Source organism: Sminthopsis crassicaudata, chromosome 3 (genome assembly GCF_048593235.1).
Source record: "Sminthopsis crassicaudata isolate SCR6 chromosome 3, ASM4859323v1, whole genome shotgun sequence".
NCBI lineage: Eukaryota > Metazoa > Chordata > Mammalia > Dasyuromorphia > Dasyuridae > Sminthopsis > Sminthopsis crassicaudata.
The window spans coordinates 427,761,142-427,787,168 of NC_133619.1; the positions used below are offsets into that span (position 1 = coordinate 427,761,142).

Consider the following 26,027-nt stretch of genomic DNA (forward strand, 5'->3'; position numbering starts at 1 on the left):
AGCAAGTGCAAGAAATGTAATGAAAGTAGAATTCTAACCATCATTTGGATATGTTAGGTGAGTTTGTTTATAGAAATGAGGATAACACTGAAGTTGTAAACCTGAGTAATTAGAAAAACAGTTGCAATTTTGAGAAGAATGGGGGAGCTCAAAAGAGGAATTTTTAAAATTCTGTCTTGAACATGTTGAGTTTGAAATGCCTATGAGCCTCCTAATTCAAAATGTCCAACAAGGTAGTTAGTATTATAGAATTGGAGCTCAGGAGAAAAGTTAGTATCAATATATAGATTTGGAAGACATCTTCAAAGAGATGATGATTAAACCCTCAATAATTAATGAGATCATCAAGGCAAAAAAGAGGGCCTTGGGTACATCCCATGTCAGATCATGATATACTAGCAAATAAGACAAAAAAGGAGTGATCAAACAGATAGGTGAAGAACCAAAATTCAAGCATCTTTTTCAAGGCATTTCTCTGAGGAAGGGAAGAAAGATAGAGGATGATAAATTCCAGTGAGGATTGAGACTAAGGTCTCTTGGCAGACTCTAATTGGAATCCATGTAGTCAATTTAGGCATGCCATAGAGACATACTCTTTCAGTATGTCAGGCTCTTCTCAGTCCTTTAGCTCACTTTGTAACAATTGTTCACTTTGAAATAATAGCAAAATTACTAGATGGCTCTTGGGACTGAGAGGATCAAATGTAACAAATACAAAATGCTCATAGCATAAATATGAAATGCTGGATGAGTTTCCTGTATAAATCTTTTTTCCCATTCTGATGCTTTGGTTACTACATTTTCCTGGATACACAAAAGTATACTATCCTTCCTTCTCTGTAGATTTAATCCATCTTCCCACATTATTATCAAATCTTATAGAGTGGGATGGTGGACTAAATATCATCTCAGTGACCAATGAATGACACTGACCTAGTGAAAATTAGATAATAAGTGACTATATACAATAAAGTTACCATGTTGGTAGAAGTGAAATTCAGAGGTCTCTCCCCCAAAACAAAAGTGAATCTCTGTCTCTGTCTTTGTCTCTGTCTCTCTTTCTCATAGCAGGGGGGAGGGGTTTGATTTTTAAAAAAAGTTTTCCCATTCTGTCTCATAGTTACCCATATACATAATGACAACCCCATGAGGATATAAATCCCATAGAGATAGAGACCATGTTATATAGAGGTGATATTCAATAAATGTTTTGAGTTAATGAACTTATCATGAGCAGATAATATAAGGGCTCTATCATTGATATTTCCATTTCTGATCATGGTAAAGAATGTTGATTTAAAGCAAATAACATAAAAAAGAAGCATTTTTTTCCTTCTTGAAAAGGCCCCTTATCCTTAAGAAATGTGTTTACATACCACATAGGCAGTTGTTCCAGTAGTATCTTAACATTAAACTTATTGAATGAAATCATTCTTTCTCTTAAGAAAAAAAGGCCAAGTCTTATATATATAATTGATGGCCCAGGAGTTCAATATTCTGTAACTTAAGGGACTCCAATTTTTCCCCACTCTGGGATTAGTGACATATTTTTAGGACTCTAAGGAATTCATTTTACAGTTATCATAATGACCAAACTTATGGGATTTTAATTTGGTGTTTAATTAATATCTTGAAATCCTGATAATCTGCTACCTCAGTGAAATTGTAATGAAAATTATTCTACCTTTCAAAAGGGGACAGATATGAATGGAGAATGACAGTAGTGATGCTTGAAATGGTTAACATGTTTTATTAGTTATTTTGCTGTGGAAATAATTCTCCATATCTATTTTAGAACCTTTTGAGGGGCCCAAATATGATGCAGATATTATATAGTGATGATATGGTCTAATATGTCATTTACAATTCGATCAGTGTGTTATTTATGCCTTTATTAAAGCAATTGATGAAAAAAAAATCAAATACAAGGTGAATCAATGATTGCTGGATATTTCACTAGAAACCTTCTGGTATGTTGGCACTGAATAATTGCTAACTATTGGAGTACAAAAAGCAAGTTCTCAATTTGGGGGATTATAACTGCCCAATCTGTAAGGCAGAACTTTAAACTAAGGACACTTTATTAAAGGCTCCATAATCCCTTCTAATGAAGTAGACATCAAATCTTCACAATATGAGATATTCCCTTCTTCCAGGTCCTTATTTTTATAAGGCTTGATACCAGATTTAATACTTGAATACTCTAGAAAGGCAAAACAGAATACAGAACCCTGTTGGTTGATAGACCTTGCTCCAGGAGCCAAAAATGAAAAATCAACTAAAAAATGGTATATCAGCAGGGAGAAAAGGGTGTGTGTCTCTGTTTGGGCCATGCAAAGGGCATCTACACTTACTTAAGTAGTCATAAGGTGGTCATAAGACAGTCACCTGCTCATGTTGAACAAGAGAAAATGGTCTGAAGGTACAAAAATAAATTGGGGAACTTCCCAAGTAATTGAATCACTTGTGCCATGCTAGGTTTGGACATGGAATTTGAGTAAAACAGTATGAAGATATCTTTTTCAGCATTCTTGTGATTGTACAAGTAAGCTTCATAACTGATAAACAAGTAATGAACATTACATTAAAATTAAATTTTGAGACATATTTTAAAGGCCTACTCTAAGAACCTATTTTATTAAATTATCCCTATATGATTTTTGTAAAATATCTAATTTATTAGAATACTGATTAGAATAAAATAGGGGTCCAAATGAACCCCAAATGAGGGTTTTCACATATTCATGTACCTCTCTGATCAAATTTCTCCATCTTCTCTAGGAATATATACCTATTCGAAAGTTTTGCTAAAACTACAGCATTCCTGTCATAAGCCTGTCAAAAGCAAACAAAAACAAAACAAACAAAATAAAGAACTAGAAAGGTTTTCATTTGCTATAAATACTAACTCTTATCTGAAAAAGAAGTCTATTTTTACAATATATCTTATAAGAGACATGTGTTCTCCAAATCTGTTGTTTTTCTTTTATTTCATATTCTATTCTAATTTTTCATTCCTTATATTTTGTTTTGTTGTTTCTTAGAATCTTATATTTTCACTGGCTTCCTCTTGTCCAGTTCAAATTTTCAGGACTATTATATTAAGAGTCTATATCTCCTCTTCTAGTTGGTTAACTTCTTTTTCACAGTCTTTTTGTTTTTCTTGGATGTTTTTTATTTATTTATTTTTATTTTTTCCTTAATATCTTTCTTTTGATTTTTAAATTCTTTTTTGAGTCTTTCTATAAATTCTCTCCCAACTGGGAGCCATTTAGCATTAATTACTCTTTGAGAAAGAAGAAGCTTTTTGTTTGTTTATTTGTTTTGTTTTGTTAGTTTTTGTTTTGTTTTTACTTCAGTGTCCTCGGAAGATGAGCCCTGGTCTTCCTTGTTCCCATTATAAGTTTCTATGGTTGGATTCTTTTTTCTTTCCCAGTTCATTTTTTTTTTTTTAATGAGAAGTATTACTATAAGCCCCCCTAATTGTGGGGTGGGAGAATGGTGCCTCTCGCTTCACCTCAGCTCTCTCTTCTGATTTGGAACCCCAAGCCAAAGGCTTCCTGTAAGTGCTGGCAGCCTGCCCTGCTGCTTCTGCACTCACCAGTTGTGCTGCTCCCTTCTTACCCAGGGTCTCAGCAGCACAGCTGGGCCTGGTGTTCCTGTCAGCCCAAATTCACTCAGCTTTTCTTGGATTCAGACCAGGACTCCATAAGCTATCCCCAAGAGGTGGAAATGTCTGTGGTTCCTGCTGAGACTCCAGCCAAACCCAGCTACCCCCAAGGATCCCCACTGGGTGTTTCTATGGAGCTGACCAGGAGGTGTTTGCCCTTCACAATGATTAATCTCTGTCTGGGGTCTTTCTTTTGGTCTTCTTGGACAGTACCAGGAGGACCCCTGTTCTGCTCCAAATCTTCTTGATTTTTCATCAGTTTGTGTTCACCCTGAGGTGCAAATTCATTCTATTCATGGGAGAAAAATGGACAGCTTGATTACTGACCTCATCCTCCATTTTCCCAGAATCCTCATTTTTAAAAAGTTTTTTTTTTTAACTCCCTTCTTTGAAACAGTAGCACTAGAATGGCAACAAAAGTGGCAACTTTGCCACTAACCAGCTGTGTGTCTTTATATAAATAACTCTCCCTCTCTAGTATGTGGTCTTCTGATTTCTAAAACAAGACAGGTGGACTAGTTGAAAGCCACAGCCTACTTGAACTCTGAATTTCTATGATTCTATGATTTGATTGATTTTTACCTTTCAAAAACTTATTAAGGAACACAGGTTAACTGTTTATCAAACAGCAAAGACCTTTTTATAAAAAGATCAAAAAAGACTATCACTAAAATTGAACTTTATATGAAACATAAACGAAGTAAATGACTTCAACAAAACAAAATTATCTGAAGAATAAAATATGACCAAATCAATTAAGTTCAACTAATTCAGGTTAAGTCCAGAACACAATAGACAAATCTGTTCTGTACTATACACAATAGACTTGATCCTGAAACTCAGGATTTTTATTATATAAAATGGCATAATAAATTATATTTAGTGGGAAAATATGCTTTAATAATTTAAAAACTCTGGAAAACTTAAAAAAATAAATTCTATGATCATACAATAGGAAAACTAGATGAGCCCAATAGATTGAGCCCCCAAACCAGGGTTCAAATCCCAATCCTACCACTAGGTAATATTGGGCAGATAGATCATTCATTCCTGGGACTTAACTTTCTTTAAAAATAAAATGAAGGGCTTGAACTAAATAACCTCAAAAATCCCTTTTCAACTTTCAATCATACTTGGAAAATCTCTTTACTTAAAGCAATAATTTTTGGGAAAAAAATCCTCCAAAAAGGTATTCTCCAAGCTGGCTATTTATATTCAAAACTAGTGTTATTTGTGTGTGTGTATGCATGTTTTTGAATGTATGTTCCTCCCCCCTCACCCTATCATCATATTATGCCCATAAGGAGGCTATATCTGCAAGCATAATTCAGTAGAAAGATTTATGGCATATTTTCTCATCTGATCAATAGACACAATTACTGAGCTTACAAATCAATGCTAACACTACTTTGGGCTTTTAAATGGTTCAATTCGCCAGACAGTGATCACAAATAAGCTCATCAATTATTTATCATGATACCAATGCAATATATCATGTGAAATAGCTGTTTCAACCCTGGGGCCCCAAATCCTAGAGAAGTTAGAGACATTGGGGGAAAAAAACAAAAACAACATCCTGTAGTTTTGCATTTTATTACTAACCTTGCATTTTAAAAAGCGAACAAACATAGGATCAAGGAAGTCCAGATCTTCCTTCCATAGCGACTCCATCTAGTGAAATCTCTCTTCACTTATCTGAATTATCTTTACATACTTTGTCTTCTTTTTTTCCTCTCAGTGTAAAAGTCATAAATAAAATTGCTTCCCTCACAGAAGGAAAACTAAAAGTGAACTGGCTTTGGCCTATCCATATTTAAAAAATGCTTTTTCAATGCATAAAATGCATAAAAGTCAATTTTCTTTCCCTCCTACCCTTCCTTGCTATTGAAAAAAAAAAAAAATCCTTGTAACATATACTTATAGTCATGCAAAATAACCCCCTCCCAAATTGGTCACATCTAAAATAATGTATCTCATTTTACACCCTGCGTTAATATCACCTATCTATCAGGAAGTAACATGCTTCAATCAGAAATTCTCTAGTCATTGATCATCATTCCTAAGTCTTTCAAAGTCATTTAACAGTGTTGTTCTTATTGGATAAATCCTTCTTCTATTCACATAATTATATCATACAGGTCTTCTCAGTTTTCACTAAAAATCATTCCTTTCATTATTTCTTATGACACAAGAGTATTCTTTTACTAGACACCCACTTAAGAATTCATTCCTTTGCTACTACAAAAAGAGCTGCTATCATTATTTGTGTACATGTAGATTATTTTCCTCTTACCGTTTTATAGCATATGGACCTACTAGTGACATTGCTGAGCCAAAGATATTGTACAATAAAGCAGTCTTTAAAATGGTCATCATTACTTTTTTCTCCTGTCCTTTGCCCATCTTCATTAATTTTTAATACTTTAAAAGTACCTTTTAATTCATAAGTGAAAAACTGTCTAGAAGCATGGGATTTATTATTAAACAAGTCCAAAATGAATCACTTGCACAAATTTTTTAAAAATCATTATATATGTATGTAAATTATAGAATCATTTAAAAATCATGCATTATATAGATATATGTACATATATATGTATATATATATATGTTCTCTACATATTTAAGTTACATAAAAACATCTAATAGTCATGGTAAGATTCATTGATTTAGCATTAGAGAACTTGGGTTTGAATCCTAGTTCAGCCATGTAATGATCTTGTGACTTGAGTAATTAATCCCCTGTCTCAAAGCTTCAATCTCTCCAGCTATAAAATCAAGGGATTTGAACTAGATGATCTCCATGTTTGCTTTTTGTTTTTCAGCTGTTTTACTAGTGTCCTATTTTTTATAATTGTTTTTGGGGTTTTCTTGGGAAAGGTACTGGTTTGCCATTTCCTTTTCTAGCTAATTTTATGAATGAGGAACTAAGGCAAATAGAGTTAAGTGACTTGCCTGGGGTCATCCAGCTACTAAATGCCTATAGCCAAATTTGAACTCAGGAATATGAATCTTCCTAATTTTCTCAATTATATGATTTTGTGAAGCTCTCATTTATTCATTAAGTAGCTGTATGATTTGAAACAAGTTTATATTCATTTACAGGCTGTACCACTGATTCTTCAGCCTTTCTGTCATGCCCCAGAACTCTCTGCCTTCAAGTGCTCCTTTTCTAATTCCCTTTATGTTTTTTCCTCATTAGAATATAAGCACCTTAAAGTCAAAAGCTTTCCCAGAATTTAGCACAATGCCTGGAACAAAACACTTTCTTTTGACTTAACTTGAGGATACTATAACTACACAGAAATTTTTTTTTTCCATTTGGAAAATAAGGATAGTACTGGATCAATCAAGCAAATTTTTTGTTTTATTTTTATTTTTAAAAATATTTCCCAATTACATTTTTATGTTTTCTGTTTCTTACATTACCATAGTAATCCTATATATCCCTTCCCCTATATTACTCTGGGAGAACCATCCCATATGACAGTATTTCTTTATTTATGATTTCATCTTTATTTGAAAAAAACAGTACTATTCAAAATATAAAAATAGATCCATTTTCAAAGGACCATCTAAATATAGCTTTGAAAATTGCAATGTTTTATTTACAAGAGACAGATGGGAATGCAACAGCAGTCATAGGTATTTATGATAAATAAGAATATAATTACTCTTTCAACATTTTAGGGGAAAGAGAAAGATACTTTTATTTCAGCAACTCCTGCAATGTCTTATAAAAATAAAATCAACAATAGTGGGTATAAATACAACTTGTTAAACACAAATTTAAAAATCCTATTTAATCAATAGGATCCAGACCCAGATATCCCACAGTTTCAGGCATAAATGGGAAGACTGTTTACCAGTTTATATAAAATCAATCTGCCAAATAACCCAAATACTTGTGAATCTGCACAGTGACTTTGTAAACCTTTCTATTAAATGGTATATCCAGTTAAATGAAGACTGAAGACATTCTTAATCCTGGAGAACAAAGAAGTATGCAAAATCAAAGATCTATTAAGTGCCAGTACTCAAGAAAACTTGGATCTGAAATTAAATTTTAAAATAAGGGAGGAAATTTCTATTACAAGAGATATCCACTCCACCAACTCCCTAATCTTGAGAAATACATGGAATCTCTCCACCGAAGATTAAAGTATATCACCAGTGAATGCCTGTTTCACTGCCCACTGATTCTGATATACTGTACTTTGAGTTTGGGCACTTTCTTCAACAAACCTTTTAAAATTTAAAATAGTTCTTTTAGAATGAACTATTACATCTGTGCTATCATGTGTCCTTACAAGGAGACAAATTTCTCACTGCTACAACAAAAAAGGATTTTTAAAAACAATCTACACAATTCACTTTAGCAAGAGAGGCAAAGCCATCTAATCTACCAGAAAAATGTTGCAAAATCTGCTTCTATTTGAATAATGAAATGGACAAATTCACTGAGCTATACACTTCATGTCAATTTTAATATTATTTTGATGGCAGCTATTCTAGGCACAGGCAGCCAAGTCACATGGATAAACGAGACCGCAAAAGCAGAAAACTTGTGAGGACTCGTCAGTTCTTTGACTTTTTCCAACAACTAAAAGTTGATTGCAATCATGAGTAAGGTTGCTGTACACTATTTCTTCCACATGTGGCACTTCAAGCGCTAAGGGGTATGTTGTTGCTGGGGTAGTGGGATATTTTTGTATTATCTTCTTTAAATTTACTTTCTTCTTTCTCCAAGGTCAAATAAAAACTGAGAGACATTTTCATAAACTACAAAAGTAATACAACAGGCTGGTGTCACTGTCATCAGATTAGGGACAATTCCTTTGTAAAATCCATGAATGCCTTCTTTTTTCCATGTCCTCCTGATCACATGAAACACACCCTGGTAATAAATGTGTTGATCTTGAAGTCGGGCTCTCACTACTTGATAAGGGTACGTTGCTGACACAGCAAATATTTTGGACAATGCTGCAGTAGAAACATACTCTACCGTGCTCAACTGTGCATCAGGTAATCTATTCATATGTTTATTATACTTCACTTTGAGCACTTCATATGCCATGAACTGAAGGGCCCCATGTGACGTGCCCAACAGGCCAGGCACAAATCCCTTGTACAATCCACGAAACCCTTCAAATTTATATATCTTTACCAGAGTGTCTATCATTCCCGTGTAGCGCCTCTCTGCAGGGCTGTCATCATACTGGAGCATCAGTCGCGTCTTTGTGACCCACAATGGGTTGGTGATACACAGAGTCATGGCCCCAGCCTGGGCAGCTGAAGTCAGGTATTCTGTGGCCTTGAGCCGTTCCGTTCTCCCCTCGGTCTTGTAGGATTTGATGGCATTGTAGAAGAAAAAATAGAGTCCCCAAGATAAGCCCGCACCCCACACGTTGGGAGTCACTCCTTGATACAGGCCTCGTATCCCGTCCATCTTCCAAATCGAGGTCAAACAGTGCAAGACCCCGTTATACTTGGGTCTCAGCTCCAGTCCGTCACTCACAGCGAAGCGGATCTTCACGAGGTCCAGCGGGTGCAGCACCAGGTTGGAGAGGACGCCGCCGCTCACGCCCGCCACCAGGTTCTCGTACCGCACATGGCGGAACACGGAGGTCAGAGGCGACGAGCCCCACCCCGACTGGCCCTGCGCCTTCATGATGTAGGGAACCACGGACACCGCGGCCTGGGCGCCGCCGGACTGAGATGAGACGCCGTCTCCGCCGCCATTGTAGCGACCGTCGCCAAGATCGGATCGCAGAACTGCGCGGGTCACGAGGAGGCGGGGGGCGCGACCGCAGACGGTCTTTTTTTTTTTTTTTTTTTTAAATATATATATATAAAGGAAAAAGAGTCCGCACAACTGACCCTGATGGACACATCGTGGAGAGCCGAAAACATGCGCGATGGGTGACTCCCGTGAAGCTCCCGTGTCCACAAAGGAGTATTTAAATGTATTTGCTCATCTTTCTTCTTCTGGGTCCTGTATTTCTTTATTTACTTTTAATTTCTTGATGTGCCGTTTCTACTTCAATTGTTGTAGTTACCTCGTATATGGTTTCCTTGGCTCTGCTTATTTCTCTGAATCATGTTTTTCTGTTCATTACACACATTTCTTACAACTCAGTCATATTCCATTACTTTCATTTACCAAAGATGTTTAGCCATTCCACGGTTTATGGGCGTCTATTTTGATTCCAGCTCATAGCCATCAACAACAACAAAAATTGTGCTACAAATAGTTTGAAGTTTTTAAGGGGGCTTTGTCTTAATATTCCTTTACATTAATGTACTTCAAGTTGTTTAGCCACTCCTCAGCTGATGGACTTTGTTTCCAGGTCATAGCTATCACAAAAAGTAGTACTAAAAGGATTCTGGTACATAGGAGGGTTTTTTCCCCTTATTCCTTGGCTTTCGTGGAGTATAAGATCAGTAATGGATTCTCTGGTTGAAAGGATGTGAACGTTTTAATCATTTGATTTGCTTAATTCCAAAATGATGATACCATGATACAGTTTCATCAACAAGGTATTAATGTTACTATGTCTCCACAATCCCTACAACATTGTTATTTTGTGTCATTTTTGCCAATTTGCAAGGCATGAGATGAAACAAGGATTTTAAAAATTACTTTTATTATTAATGATTTGGAAGATTTTTTGTCAGTACTTTGCCCGTCTTCTTCTGAAAACTGTTCATATCATCCCCAACATTTACTTATTGAGAAATAGTTATTAATTTATATATGTGTGTATTTGTATGGATGTATACATCCATACACATGCCCTGTGTACAAATAGATGTTTGTTTATTTATTTGGTTACTCACTTATTTATGGTTTATACATGTTAGATACCAAACCTTTATCAGGGAAATTGAGAAATAGTTATTAATTTATATATGTGTGTATTTATTTGTATGTATACATCCATACACATGCCCTGTGTACAAATAGATGTTTATTTATTTGGTTGCTCATTATTAATTTATTATTAGTTATTAATAGTTATCCATTTATATATTGTGTATTTGCATATATGTATAAATACATACACATGCCCTGTGTACAAATAGATGTTTATTTATTTATTTGGTTGCTCACAATTTATTATTAGTTATTAATAGTTATCAATTTATATATTGTGTATTTGTATATATGTATACATACATACATACATACACATGCCCTGTGTACAAATAGATGTTTATTTATTTATTTGGTTGCTCATTATTAATTTATTATTAGTTATTAATAGTTATCCATTTATACACTGTGTATTTGCATATATGTGTGCATCCATACACATGCCCTGTGTACAAATAGATGTTTATTTATTTATTTGGTTGCTCACTATTAATTTATTATTAGTTATTAATAGTTATCCATTTATATATTGTGTATTTGTATATATGTATACATACATACATACATACACATGCCCTGTGTACAAATAGATGCTTATTTATTTGGTTGCTCATTTATTTATGGTTTATATATGTTAGATATCAAACCTTAATCAGGGAAAATAGATACAAAAACTTCTACTCCTTTCCCATTCAACCACTTTCTTTCTTATTCTATATTTATTAATAATTGTCTTTTTAGAAACATTTTACTTTCAGGTAATTGGTTATCTATCTAACTTTTGTAATTGCCTCTGCCTCTAATTTGGTTAAGAATACATCTTACCCAAAACTATGAGAGGTACATGATCTCTTTCTCTTTTTAATAGTATAATTTTCTTATAATATTGTTTCATATTAAGGTCATATATCTATTTAGAATATATTGTTGAATGGAGTGAGGAGTGGAGTTGATCTAAGCCTAATTTTTGCCAGATTTCTTCAGTTTTCCCAGCAAGTTTTTTATCAAATATGGACCTTCAGTAACTTATGCTTTCCTTTTTATGAAACATAGGGTTATTGAATTTTATTGTTTCTGAATCCTTTTTTTTTTCTAGTATGTTCCACTAATCTGTCTCTATTCTTTAACCAATATTAATGGTTTTGATAGCTTCTGTTTATGCTTCATGGCCTTCTGTCTTATCTCCATCTTCCAGTTCATTGGTCACTACAGCCTCTGTCTCAGAGATAAGCTGGTTGATTTTCTTGCATGTGTAAAATGGTGCCACTTCGACATGAGCTACTCTCCAATTTGCTCCAAGAGATGTGTCCAGGATCTTGTCGTGCTTTTTAAGGATTTTACAAAACCCTGTAAACTTCAGATTCTGATAGTTCTGCAGCAGGATAAGACTGAGGTAGAACTCACTGAAGGCCATTTTAAGATCTCTAATATTCTTATGTTGAACACGCTTTTCATGGGACAAGTGGAAAACTGGACTTCTGAGCTTTAGTTTGAGGACTCCCTCTTTGTGTCCTTACTTTTAAAATTCATTTCCCTTGATATTTTAGATAATTTTCCCAAGTAAATTTTATTATTATTTTATCAAGCTCTGTTTGGCATCTGCTTGGTAATTTGATTGATATAGCACCAAAGTAAAAAATCAATTAGAATAGTATTATGTTTTAATTATATTTTAAAAATTATATTCATATAGCCTCATCATGAACATGGAACATTCTTCCACCTACTTCAGTTCTTTATTTAAGTTTTATAATTGATTCTATACAAGTATTCTGTGTGCTTTTGGAATATTGATCTGCAGATATTTTATGTACTTTTCAATGGAATTTCCCTTTGTATTATAGTTTCTTGTGTTTTATTATTTTGTAAAAATGCTGTTGATTTTTAGGGTTTTCTGCTATTTTACTGAAGCTATTGCTTGTCTCACTTCACCACCTTTAATGGTTCCCTGGGTTTTTTCAAGTAAATCATCACAGCTTCAGCAAACAAGAACAGTTTTATCTCTTCTATACTTATCTTTATTATTTTAATTCCTTCCTCATCTTACAACTATTGCTAGAAAACCCAGAACTATATGAAATAACAGGGGAGAACATTTACTTTAACTTCTGTAATTTTTTGGAAAAGGTTTTAGTGAGTTTGCTTTTAGTTTTAGGTAGATTTTTTTTATTATAGGGGCAGCTAGGCGCAGTAGATAGAGCACCAGCCTTGAATTCAGGAGGACCTGAGTTCAAATCTGGTCTCAGACACTTAACACTTCCTAGCTGTGTGACCTTGGGCAAGTTATTTAATCCCAGCCTGGGGGGGGGGGGGGAAGAGTTTTTTTATTATATTAAAGAAAAGCTCCTTCTATACCATATCCTTTGTAGGATTTAGGGTTTTTAACATTTAATAAAAGAATTTTTTGTATCTGTTAATATGATCATGTGATTTTGTAGGTTACGGTTTTTAATATACTGAGTTTGTTTGTTTTTCTAAGGTAGAAACATCTTTGTATATAAGAATTGTTTGGGATAAGTACCATTTGATCACAATAAATGATTTCTTGGAGAAATTACTGTAATCTATTTGATAATATTTTAGTTAAAACTTTTGATTCAATATTTATTGTTATTGGTCTATAGTTGTTTTTTTTTCTCTGATATTAGGATTGTAGATATCTCAAAAATGGATTTATATAAGGTTTTTTTTTGGGTGGGGCTTGCCGTTACAGGTTCATTTTTCTATTCTATTCATTGTTTTGCTGTGAAGAACATAAATTCTATTCTTCTAATTCTGATTACTCTTTTAAACAACACAGGAATAAAATATGATTATGTGTTCTTCTCAAATTCCAAAACGTTTTCAATCTCATCAAATATTGGATCATTTTCCTTTCTTTTGCAGTATTTACTCATAAATGTTTGAACTAATTTATTAGATTTGAAAGGCATATTTTATCAAGAAAATATTGTTTTCCTGTTGATTTGTCTGGTTATTTTCAAAGTACTTTCAGTCATTTTCTCTTCTTCCTTCCCCACCCCCCACCCCCAGCAATGTTTCTCATTTCTGACTCCCTTCTCTGTGGTTATAGTTTTCTTGGGGACTGGATTTCAAAGCATTCCAACCTTTTCCCATTTTGGACAATTCACAGTTCACCAATCTGTATCTCTGCCCCAAATGTCTTGGGAGTTAAAATTGGTCGCACTTAGATACTGTGCTGCTACTTGCATGCACTGATTATTTCCTGTCCTGAGGACTTGACTCACAGACTTAATTCTTTGGCTCTAAGTGAGCATCAGTTCCTAGGTTTGGAGGTTGTTGTTTATATCTTTTTTTGGAATGGTTTGCAATTTACTTTTCCAGCACATTTTTCAGATGAAAAAACTGGGGCAAACAGGGTTTTGTGAATCCTGTGTAGTGCCCCCTATAAGATTACTTAGATATGTTGGGGATTGCAGGCGTGGGTAAAGTAAAATAATTTACTAAATTATAAGTAAAAGTAGAAGTAAAAGTTTATAATAAATCATCAAGAGATCTCAAATGGAGCAGAACTCTTTGATGGAATTAGAGTTCAGTCAGTTCTGCCCACCCGCCCATTCTTCCCACCCTTGTATATATGATTTGAGACAATACTGAGCTATTGGGTTTGAATAGGCTATAGAAAGTTTGATTAGTGATTGTTCAAATTGTATAGAGCTTAAGTGGAGGTACTTAACATGAATTCAGTTCTATTGAAAGTTAAGTAGGGATACTTAGCTTTAATTCAGCCCTACAGAAAACTTGGGTGGTGTCAGCTGAACTCTATAGAAAGGTAAATTAGTGGTACTTAACAGAGGTGGGGTTGGGCTGGCTTCTAGGTCACTATAACATGGAAAGTTATTTTGGGGGGAGTCTCCAGCCTCAGTTTCCCTTGTCAGATTCCCATCAGATAGAGCAAGGATTGGGAGTTAAGAAGATGGATTCAAATTGTGTGTTAAATACTTTCTAGCTATATGGTCCTGGGCAAGTCACTTACTCTCTTTGAAGAAACTGATGAGGTCTAGAATTGGGGGTATCCAAATGAAATTAGGGTTTAATTGAGGTCTAGTGGCAGGTTCAGGGTACAGGAAGTCAAATGGAGTTTCCCTGCAACCCCTTTGGATTCAGCGCTAGGATATGGAGTTAAATGAAGTCTAGTGGTGGTGCAAGAATCCACTGTAAAGAAATTTACAGACCCAAAAACCTAGATTGATAAGAGGTTTATTATGGAGTTTGGAAGTAAGGTTAAAGTCTGGTTAGTACAAGGTAGATAAAGAGAAGAGGGCACCAGAAACAGTATTCCAGTGGGCAGAGATCCTTGCCATGCCAGGCGTAAATCTGGCATGATTGGAACTTCTGCAAAGAGAGGACTCTAGCTTGGCTAGATGAGAGATTTAGCTAAAGGGCCCCGTGGGTGGAATTCCAAGTTTGCTCCTCACTGGGTTTCAGTGAGGGCTCAAATTTGCTTGGTGGGGTTTGGGAAACCTGAGCAGATCTTTAGAATAGGGGCTGGGACAGCCCAAGTTGGCTCAGATCCCTTAGGGGTTGTGAGAGCCTGGATATATCTCCTGTTGGAATTCAAAAGGATGCTTTTGACTTGGATTTGTGAATGAAAAGTCCTAGCTTCTTGAATTGATAATGCATCAACTAGCTGGGATTGGGAATCAGAAAGGAATAAATCAATCTAAAAGGACTAGTTTCTTTTTTTTTAAATTTTATAATTATAATTTTTTTTGACAGTACATATGCATGGGTAATTTTTTTTTTTTTTTACAACATTATCCCTTGTATTCACTTTTCCAAATTTCCCCCTCCCTCCCTCTACTCCCTCCCCTAGCTGACAGGCAATCCCATACATGTTAAATGTGTTAAAGTATAACCTAGATACAATATATGTGTGTAAAACCAAATTTCTTGTTGCACGGTAAGAATTGGATTCCGAAGGTATAAATAATCTGGGTAGGAAGACAATAGTGCAAACATTTTACACTCAATTCCCAGTGTTCCTTCTCTGGGTGTAGCTGTTTCTGTCCATCAATGATCAACTGGAACTGAATTAGATCTTCTTTATGTTGAAGATATCCACTTCAATCAGAATATATCTTCATACAGTATCATTGTTGAAGTGTTTAGTGATCTTCTGGTTCTGCACATTTCACTCAGCATCAGTTGATGTAAGTCTCTCCAAGCCTCTCTGTATTCATCCTGCTGGTCATTTCTTACAGAGCAATAATATTCCATGACATTTATATACCAAAGGACTAGTTTCTTAAAGTGACCACAACCTGTATCAAAACTAGTGGTTTCTTCATACACAACTTAAAGATAATAATTACACCTGCCTTAAAGATTTCTTGTGAGGATTCAATCATTTAACAAATATAAATCATTTTGCCATTGTAACTAGTATAAGGTTCTCCTGGAACTTTGAGAAATTGTAGAATTTTCTGCTATTGTCACTTATGATCCCCAGTGTGTTTGTTATTATTAGCCAGACATAATTTTTGGAAAGAAGAGAAAGGAAATAAAAAATATATAGTTCTTCCTATGAAAGTATAATGGAAAGTATACTACATAATTTTACAAATATTAACTCATTTCATTCTTAGAAAACCCCTGCAAAGTGAGTGTTAGTATTAACCCCATTTTATAGTTGAAGAAATGGAGTCAAATAGGTTAAGGAACTTGCCTAAGATTACACAACTAATAAGTATCTTGAACTCAAATTTGAACTTATGTCTTCCTGGCTATGAAACCAATGCTTTATCCACTGATTTGGGATATTTTTTTTTTTTTTCTTTTCTGAGCCTGGGGTTAAGTGACACAGCTAGGAAGTGTTAAGTGTCTGAGATCAGATTTGAATTCGGGTCCTCCTGAATTCAAGGCTGGTGCCCTATCCATTGCACCACCTAGCTGCCCCCGATTTTGGATATTTTAATAAGTGGACATAGTAAGCAGAGTTGAAGAAATTTCTCTCCAAACCAAGAGTTACATTTCCCTTGAATATACACATACAAGGTCCCTGCAAAGAGTAGGCTCAAACTTAGAAAAAAATATATGATCAAAGAATAAACTTGTAGCTTTTGGTTACTGGAAAGCCCTTTCATGCTTTGAAATTTGAATGAAGTTCTCCTGAAGTATAGCTTCTGCTAAGCCCAAGGATTAGTGCTATTGTTGAGTAGTGTATAATTTTTTTGGGGGTGGTGGGGGGAATAGGGAAGATGCATTTAGTTTGTCCTCACTATGCTTCTGGCTAAATATACATAATTTCAGACATGGCTGCCAAAGGGGTTCTGTCTCCTTGATCACTAGAAGTTCCACATAGTAGAGAGATATAAATGAGCTGCAGCATTGAGATGGTATATATGTATAATGTAGAGGAGTGAGCAAAGTTTTGGGATCAGAAAGCTTGCATTCCAGCTTTGATACTCATTAGCTGTGCCATTATACTACTACTACTACTAGTAGTAGTATACGACTACTAATTCTTTCTTTTTTTAAAAAAAAAAAAGCTTTTAAAAATATATGCATAGATAATTTTCAAAATTCACCCTTGCAAAAACTTTGTATTCCAAATTTTTCCCTCCCATTTCCCCCCTCCTCCCTTAGAGAGCACATAAACCAATATATGTTAAACTTGTGCATTTCTAATATATTTCTCACCATCTTATTTTCCCCAAGTTATGCCTCTAACTCTTAAGAGTCTTATTTACCTGGAGGCAGCTAGGTAGTGCAGTGGATAGAGCACCAGTCCTGAAGTCAGGAGGACACTGATCTCAGACACTTAACATTCCCTGTGATCCTGGGCAAGTCACTTAACCCCAGTTGCCTCAGGGGAAAAAAAAAAAAAGATTTGCAAAGAGTCTTGCTTACCTGATATATAAAGTAATATTTACACCAGGTGTCACACAGTATTGTTATGGCAAAAAGTACTACAGAATCCTAAAAGTACCTTCATCTTTAATGTCTAATTTTGATTCTTTTCTTTCTTAATAAAGTCACTAAAAGGATTAAATATTGCAGATACTGGGTTGATTATGCCGAAAAATCTTTTTTTAATGGTTTAGTAGAATCATAGATTTTAGGATTAAGACTTTTAAAGGATCCTAAAGGCTACCTAATTCAGTCTTTTCTTTTCCTTTTTTTTCCCCCTTTGCTGAGGCACTTGGGCTTAAGTGACAGCCAGAAAATGTTAAGTGTCTGAGGTCAGATTTGAAGTCAGGTCCTCCTGACTTCACCAACTAGCTACTTCTTAACTTTTTTTTTTTTTTATTTTTTTTAACTTTTACTTTCTTTTTAAAGAGATCTTTTTTTTTTTTAATCATTTGTTCATCCTGCTATTTATTCATTCATCTGTCCATTCTTTCATTCATTCATTTATTTAATATTGGATCTCCCTATCTCCCCTGGCTTTAAAGTGTAGCATTTGCTCATGTGCTGCATAGATAATCAAAGTATGAAATTATGAAATGGAGGCAGACATGTCTGACTCCTTGGGGACTCACCAGAACAGACCACAATTGGAAGCATGATATGGGCAGCAATGGCATTTTAATTAGCCACAGAGGATAATTCTTATCTGTGCTGTATTGGAGTTGGCTTATGACATAGTATATCACTTCAAAGTTGCCATTAAAACTTTAACAAGTCCACATCATCTTAAAACTCTCAGAACCATGTGATGATTGTCTAGTTTTTACAATGAGGGTCTGGATTTTGTCTGATATTTATGTCATAGGACCAAAAAGCCCTGACAGCAGGGCCTAAATGGCTTCTTTTTATTTAACACATATTACCAGTATGTGAATTTTGGTTACAATTTGTAAATAATGCTATTCTGATTTTGAGGACAGTTTATATGTGATTTCTTATAAAATTACTATACTGAGGAGAGGTGGGGAGTATGGAAAGGGCCAGAAAAATGTTAACACATGAACCCAACACTATTACTGATCAGCACTAAAGTTTTGACCTATTCTTGGACAAACTCAGTCCTGCTTAGGATGGTATGTTGTGGCCATCTTAAGAGCTCAAAGTATGTGAGCCCTTTGATCTCAGAAGCAACATGAATGAGGTGGGAGACTCATAGGATGTGAAAAGAGCTCTAGTTTATTATGCCATACAGCTTTATTATACATTTTTGCAAGCATGATCAGCACATGAACGGTAGGCAATCCCCAGTCACCATTTAGAGAAGCAGCTCATGGGCTTTGTTTATGTATGGTATCTGCTAATGGGAGGAGAGCCAATCCAGCAATTCAGTAACTCACTCACAAGTGAGAAGTCTTGTCAAGGTATCCCTGCTTACCAGCAATTACGATGTAACCCTTAGACCGAACCCTTTTCCATGGCCACAAATCACTGCTCCTTGCTCAAAAAGGGCATTTCTTCAATGTGGCAGAAAACTTATTGTGCACCAAAGGTCAAGGTGGCTTCTGTACCCCCTTTCGGTAGAGTCCTATACCCTAGCACTAGTAGATAGTATTGTAACCAAAATTTTTCATTCTGGCAATATATGTTAGATACATAAAATTCATTATTTTGATACAACTAACTTCGTAGGATTATTTTATGTAAAAATCCAAAATGAAATAGAGTAGAGGTTTTTAACTTGAAGTCCATAATGAGATTTCAAAGCTTTAATGAAGTAGTATGGGAAAAGAATCACATCTTTCTTTTAATATATTTGGTTTCCTTTGTATTCCTTTGTATATTATTTATGCATTGAATGCCATTATTTTGAGAAGAAGTTCAGGGGTTTCCCCAGACTGTTTAAGAGATCCATGGTACAAAAAAGGTTAAAGGCCTCTGCCACAGAAGAGTTCATTCTCTGACAAAAGTATCCTCTACAAAACGACCAATATTATTAGCCAATAGCTACAAATTCAACTTTATACATATAGCACTTAATGCATTTCATTCCTTTTGGCAGAATTATTACAGCGTGAAAAAGAACTTCAGAAAAGAAGATCATTTTTAAGAAGACATGAGCATGATGCAGAAATGAATGCAAATTTGACCTCCAAGTTTAGCAATATGGAAGGAATCAAAGCTTCACCGAATATCTCTTGTGCTTCTGTGTCTGTGCCTAGAGAAGCTGATGTTAGATGCTTTGTTTATAAGCCAGCCTCCTTAGATCCTACTCAGTCAGGAGAAAATATGGATACTTCTGAGAATAAGGGTAATTTTAAGACCTCAAGACTAGTTTTATTATAAATCAACCATTTCCTTAGTAAAAATAAACTAACAATCCCCAGATCCCAAACACTGATTGACCCTTATTATATGCCAGGTACTCTTTTAAGTCTAGAAGTAGGACTATGTAATAAAGGAAAAGGAACTAAATAGGGAAGAACTGCAAAGATAAGAAGGAAACCAGAAGCTTTAAAAGTTAAATAGGGTTTTCATTTAGTTGCTTGGAGGTAAGGGATGCAGTTTATCGAATATAGGGATGGTACAGTCAGAAATTATGATTTAGGAAAATCACTTTTGTAGTGGTTAGGAGGATAGCCTAACGTAAAAACAGATGAGACTATAGCAGTAGACAAGGCATGAAGTTATAAGCATTTGCACCAGGGTAAACTAGGTGAGTAGCAAGAAGAGGACATATATAAAAGATAAAATGAAGATAGGATTTTGAAAACTATCAGGATAAGAAGTCAAGGCTGACATTGAGAGTATGAGCCAAAGTGACTGGGAAGATGTGATCCCCTGGTCAGTAACTAAAATTTCAGAAAAAGGAAATTTGAAAATAAATATAATGAATTCTATTTCATGTTTGTGGAGTTTGAGTTTTTATAGGACATCCCTTTTGAGGTGAACAATAGGATGTCAATGATGTGAGATTGATGTCAGAAAAGAGGTTAAAGCTGGATAGATCTGAGAATTATCTGTAAATGTAACAATCACCATAATAGCACTTATTTGACTGGCTGGTTTAAAGTCTGAAAAGTGTTTTATGAAATATTTAATTTGATTTGTAAAACAATCCCAGGAGATAAGCCCTTCTGTTATTATCCTGCTTTTACAAATGAAGAAACTGAGGCAGTCAGAGGTTGAATGACACATCCAGAGTCACCCATATAAATGTCTGAGGCTAGAATTAAATATACATATTCCTAACTGCAGACTCAGCATTTCATTTACTGTACCACCTAGCTGTCTAGACAATTGTATAGAGATGATCAATGAATCCCTGAAAACTGATGGGGCCCATCAGTCAAGAATAGTGTATAGGGAGAAAACAGAAGAGGATAGGACAGAAGGGACAATTTATTATAAAAAACAGGAAACATAATGTCCAAACCTGAACTCTTTCTCATTACAATGACCCCTATTCACAGCTTCCTTGTTTCTTTTTAAGGTACCACCATCCCTCCAGTCACTCATTCTTGCAACCAAGTTGTGATGTTCAGCCTCTCACTCTCTTAATCCTCCTACCCCCATAGTCAATCTGTTAGGAAGGCCTGCAGAGTTAACCTTTGAAACATCTTTCAGATTAGGTGCCTTCTTTCCTGTGACAGAGCCACAGCCCTCCTACAGACCCTTGTCCCCTAACTCCTAGAACATTGCACTAGCTTTCTTGTGGGGTGTCCCTACCACAAATTGTGAGGAAAGGTATCTGAATTGTAGGAAGAGAAAGAAAAAGAAGTTCCTGACAATGTCCTTCATTCTATGGTAAGGCAATGAAGTAGAATTTTAGTGAAAGTTTTAGGTCACATACACACGTTTGTAATAGCAGCTTAGTTCCTTTGTTTTTCTGGTTGTCTGAATTTGTCTATTTTCCATGCCTTGATCACAAAGGAGGGGAAAAATTTTGTATGATTTTGTACCCTTATTAGCAATCAAAATAAGCTGTGGCATCTAGATGTTGGCACAGTAGATAGAGCACTAGCCCTGAAGACTGGATTCAAATCCAGTCTCAGACATTTAACAGTTGCTAGGTGTGTGACCCTAGGCAAGTCATTTAAACTCAATAGCCTTGCCTAAATAAATATATGCATATATATATATATATATTTATATGTATATGTGTGTGTGTGTGTGTGTGTGTGTATATATATATATATATATATGTATATATATATATATGTATAGTGTGTGTGTGTGTGTTTATCAAAGCAAGGTCTTAGGGAGGTAGGGAGAAAAAAAATTTAGGAACTCAAATTCTTACCAAAATGAATGTTGAAAACTCCATGTAATTGTAATTGAAAAAAAAAAGATACTATTATGAAAAAATTAAAATAATCATAGTTTGTTTTACCTTCCTTCCCTCATTCTCCCCAAAAAAAGAAATCAATCTAAGAAAGATATGACATAAGCTTAATGTTCCAACATATATTTAAATTCAATATTTTGTTCCCTCTCCACAGAAATTTTTACCATTCATCAAGGGCAAATATTCATTGATCCAGAATTAAAGGTCCTGCCAAGCGAGGCAGGAAGAGCTGGTGAAAATTCTCAGGAAATTAATGTCCAGCCTTTGTCAAGATCATCATCTCCTGGATCCACCCTTAAACAAATTTCTCATAGGCCTTCTGGGAGTGAGTCTACTTGGAAAAGCTAACATTTAGATAGTAATTATTATGTGCCTAGTGCTGGATTATGCACTTTATAATCATAACCATATAATCCTCACAACCCAGGGAGAAAGGTATTATAATTATCCCCATTTCACAGATATAGAAACTGAGGCAAATAGAGGTATAAATGAATTGCCCAGGCCTATATAACTTGGTAAGGCCAGATTTGAAATTCAGTCTTTGTGACTCTGGAAGAAGCTACATGCCTCAGTGGATAAAACATTGGGTCTAGAATCACAAAGACCTAAGTTCAAATATAGTTTCAGACACTTATCAGCTGTGTGGCCCTGCTCAAGTCCAGCTAGTACAATTTACCTCTGAAAAAGAAAAGGCCTGAGACCTCTCTGGTCATTAATTGGAGTTCAGTCTCCCTGATCATTAGAAGAAGCTCCAAATAGTAATGAAGCTGCAGAGGGTGACACAGATGGAAAGGCATATATGTATGTATATATATTGTAGAGGAATGAGCAAAGCTTTGCAATCAGAAAGCTTGTTTATGTTCCAGCATGCAATGGTACAAAAGCCAGTAACTCTTAAGAGTCTTCCTTAAGCTGATCTATTAAATAATATTTACACTAGTATTGTTACGACAAAAAATAATGCAGAATCCTGAAAGTCCCTTCATCTTTAGCATACCATCTCAGACTCTCTCCTTTTTTAATTAATCCACTGAAAGGGTCAGATATTGTACATGCTGTGCTGATTAGTTTTGCCAAAAATGGTTTTTTTAAGGTTTAATAGCATCATAGGTCACAGGATTAAGATTTTGAAAGTACGCTAAAGGCTATCTAATTCAATCTTTTACTTTAAAAAAAAGAAATCTTTTTTTTAATCATTCACTTGTTCATTCAGCTATTTATTTATTTATGCATTTGTTCATTGGTCCAGCCATTCATTAGTTCATGTGTTTGCTTACTATTGGATCTCCTTATCTCTCCTGGATTGGAAGTGTAGCATTTATTCATGTGCTGCATTGATAGTCAATGGGAAATAGAGGCAGGTATATCTGGCTCCTTGGGGACTCATCACAATAGAGCACAACTGGAAGCATGATATGGGTAACAATAACATTTTAATCAGCCATAGAGGGGAATGGGAGCAAGCAATATAGTAGAGATAAAAAACAGATAGCATAGGAACAGGAGATGGTGAAGGAAGGCAGTGAAAGGAAGAAACTGAGGAGTGGATTTGGGAGCACTAGAACATGTGCTCCCTTAGAAGATGGAAGGTGGAGGGGTGGGAAGAAGTGAGATAGAGAAACTGACTCTTATATTTGCCACATTGGAGTTAGCTCATGACATAGCCATATCATCATAGAGTTCTCTGTAAAACTTTAAAGATAGCCAGGCCACATCATCTCAAAGCACTCTGCACCATTTGGTGACTGGCTAGTCCTTACTGTAAATCATAGGACTAAAAAACCCTGATAGCAGTGCCTGAATGGCTTCCATTGATTTAATACAGATTGCCAGGAAATGAATTTTAGTTAATATGTGATATTGTAAATTATGCTTTTTTTTTATTTTGAAGACAGTTTATATGTAATTTCTTATAAAATTACTATAATGAAGAGAAGTGGGCGTGGGGAGTATTGTAGGGCCAGAAAAATCTTAATACATAGATCCAACATTACTCTGGGCCAGCACTGAAGCTTTGACCTATTGCTCTGACTTGGACCAGCACAGTCCGTCTTAAAGAAACTAATGGTATCTTCCCCGCAGGAGTTCATTGTATTATTGCCAGACCAATTGCATACTCAGTTCCTTAATTTACCACAGCTCAGAATTACCAAATTCAAGCAATCCACCAATTCAGCCTCCTCAATATCAAAGATTAAAACTTTTGTGGATTAATTAATTTATTTAAAATTGTTCTTATGATGGGTATAACACCTGATCATTTATGTCACAAGAAAAGCCATTAAAATAAATTGCCATTGCTTGAAGATTTGTAAAGGATTTCTTTTAGAGGATCCATACCCTTAGCTATTATAGAGAGACTTCCAGAAGAGAGAAAAAGACTAAAGAGGAAAATATCTTTGTTCTTTTCATGTTGTCTTGTTACGATCATCATTGTAAAATCTAAATAGACACATAAAATTCATTATTTTGATAAAACCAAATTGGTAAGCTTATTATTTAATATAAAAATACTAATATTAAATACAAAATTGAGGTTTTTAAGTTGAGGTCCATGAGTAGATTTCAGAGGATTACTGATCTGGGATAGTATATTGATTTCCTTTGTATTCTTTTGTATGTTATTTATTTGTTGAATGCCATTATTCTAAGTAGGTGTTCAAGGGCTTCCCCAGAATGCCTAAGAGATCCAAAGTACACAAAAAGGTTAAGAGCTTCTGCCAGAGAAGATTTCTTTCTTTAACAAAAATACCTTCAACAAAACTATCAATATTAGCCATTAACTACAAATAAAGTATGACACATATATCACATATGCATTTCATTTTTTTTTTTCAGAAGATATATTAAAGCATGAAAAGAGACGTCAGAAAAGAAAACCATTTTTAAGAAGACAAGATCATAATGCAGGGAAGAAAACAAATTTGACTTCCAAGTGTAGCAATATGAGAGGAGGAATCAGTGCTCCAGACATAACTTTTTCTTCTGTGTCTGTGCCTAGAGAAGATGACATTAAATGTTTTATTTATAGGTCGGCTTCCTTAGATTCTGCTCAGCCAGAAGAATCTAAAAATATGGATACTTCAGAGAATAAGGGTAATTTTTAGATTTTAAGACTAGTTTTATTGTAAATCAACTATTTCTTCAGTAAAAACAAACTAACAATCCTGAGTCTTCAAAACACTTATTGAGCCTTATTATGTACCAGGGACTATTCTTAAGTGCTAGGGATAAAAAGAAAGGCAAAAAACATGATCCTTACTTATATTGTAAGAGAAAATACAATAGAGAAACTATGTATAGAGCTAGTTTCTCTTCAGAAAACAATTTTTGCATGTCTAGAAATAAAGCTTCCTTCACCTAAAGATCTACTTTTAAAAATTCAAGTACTTTATATAACTTTAGGACTGAAGGCAAATTTCCTGTCTATTGAGTATACTTTGATGTGTAACTGAGATTACTTTCTACTTAATCAGATCACTGGCTACTAGTGAATGTAGATCATTCAATCCCCACCTCTATTACAGTAAAACAAATGGCATTCAAATAATTTTTGGCAGATTGAAGATATTTCAATGGAAGATCTGCTTTATATTAGAAGTAGGGTTGGTTAGATTTTTCATCAAATTACAGCTATGAGGTGTTAGAATGCATTACTTAAAGATTGTGGACGATTTTCTGATTGTTTTTTTTTTTTTTCTGTTCTTTTTGTTTTATTGGAGATTAAGGAAAAGATAGAAAGTTGACTTTTTAGAATAGGGATTCTTAATTATTTTCTGTCACAGATTCCTTTGACAATCTAGTGGATATTGTGGACCTTTCATAGAAAAAAAAATTGTTACATAAAATACAAATGTTTATAAAATAATTATATTGAATATAGCTAGCTATAAAGAGATGTTTTTTAAAGCAAGTACACACATTCGAAGTTAAAAATCCTTTTTCTAAAAAAATACAATCAGTTTTCTGCCCGGTAATCATGGACCATATAATATGACCTTTATCTTCTAGTCCTTCCAGTATAGAGACTCTATATAAAAATTAGAATGCATATGAATATATAATACATGTAGATGATATTTATGTATTATATTATGTCAGATATGCTGTATGAAATAAACTATAAAATATGTATAGTCTATAAATTCAATTATCATTTAGATAGTCACACTAATACAGAAAATATCTAGGGTTACCATATAATTCAAGTTCTTTTTTAGACATGAGGGAGAGATTTTTAAGGTTAAGAAGCCAAGAGG

At 34.7% G+C, this 26,027-nt stretch overlaps 1 protein-coding gene and 1 pseudogene across 11 annotated transcripts in view; one reads left to right on the forward strand and one right to left on the reverse strand.

Moving 5' to 3' along the window:
• The window catches only part of PDE1A (phosphodiesterase 1A), a 461,201-nt gene that overhangs the window by 407,700 nt on the left and 27,474 nt on the right, over positions 1 to 26,027 (forward strand). For 8 of the 11 annotated variants that reach the window (XR_012488250.1, XR_012488251.1, XR_012488249.1 and 5 more), the window contains 3 exons: positions 19,480 to 19,728; positions 21,920 to 22,090; positions 24,607 to 24,864. The exons of the other annotated variants lie outside the window; for them this stretch is intronic. Coding sequence is in view for 3 of the 8 variants with exons in the window: in XM_074302943.1 (XP_074159044.1) it covers positions 19,480 to 19,728; positions 21,920 to 22,090; positions 24,607 to 24,864 (678 nt within the window). In the remaining 5 variants the exon portion in view is untranslated. The remainder of the gene's footprint in view (positions 1 to 19,479; positions 19,729 to 21,919; positions 22,091 to 24,606; positions 24,865 to 26,027) is intronic. 11 annotated transcript variants of the gene reach the window in all.
• On the reverse strand, positions 7,355 to 9,445 carry LOC141562794 (solute carrier family 25 member 32 pseudogene; annotated as a pseudogene).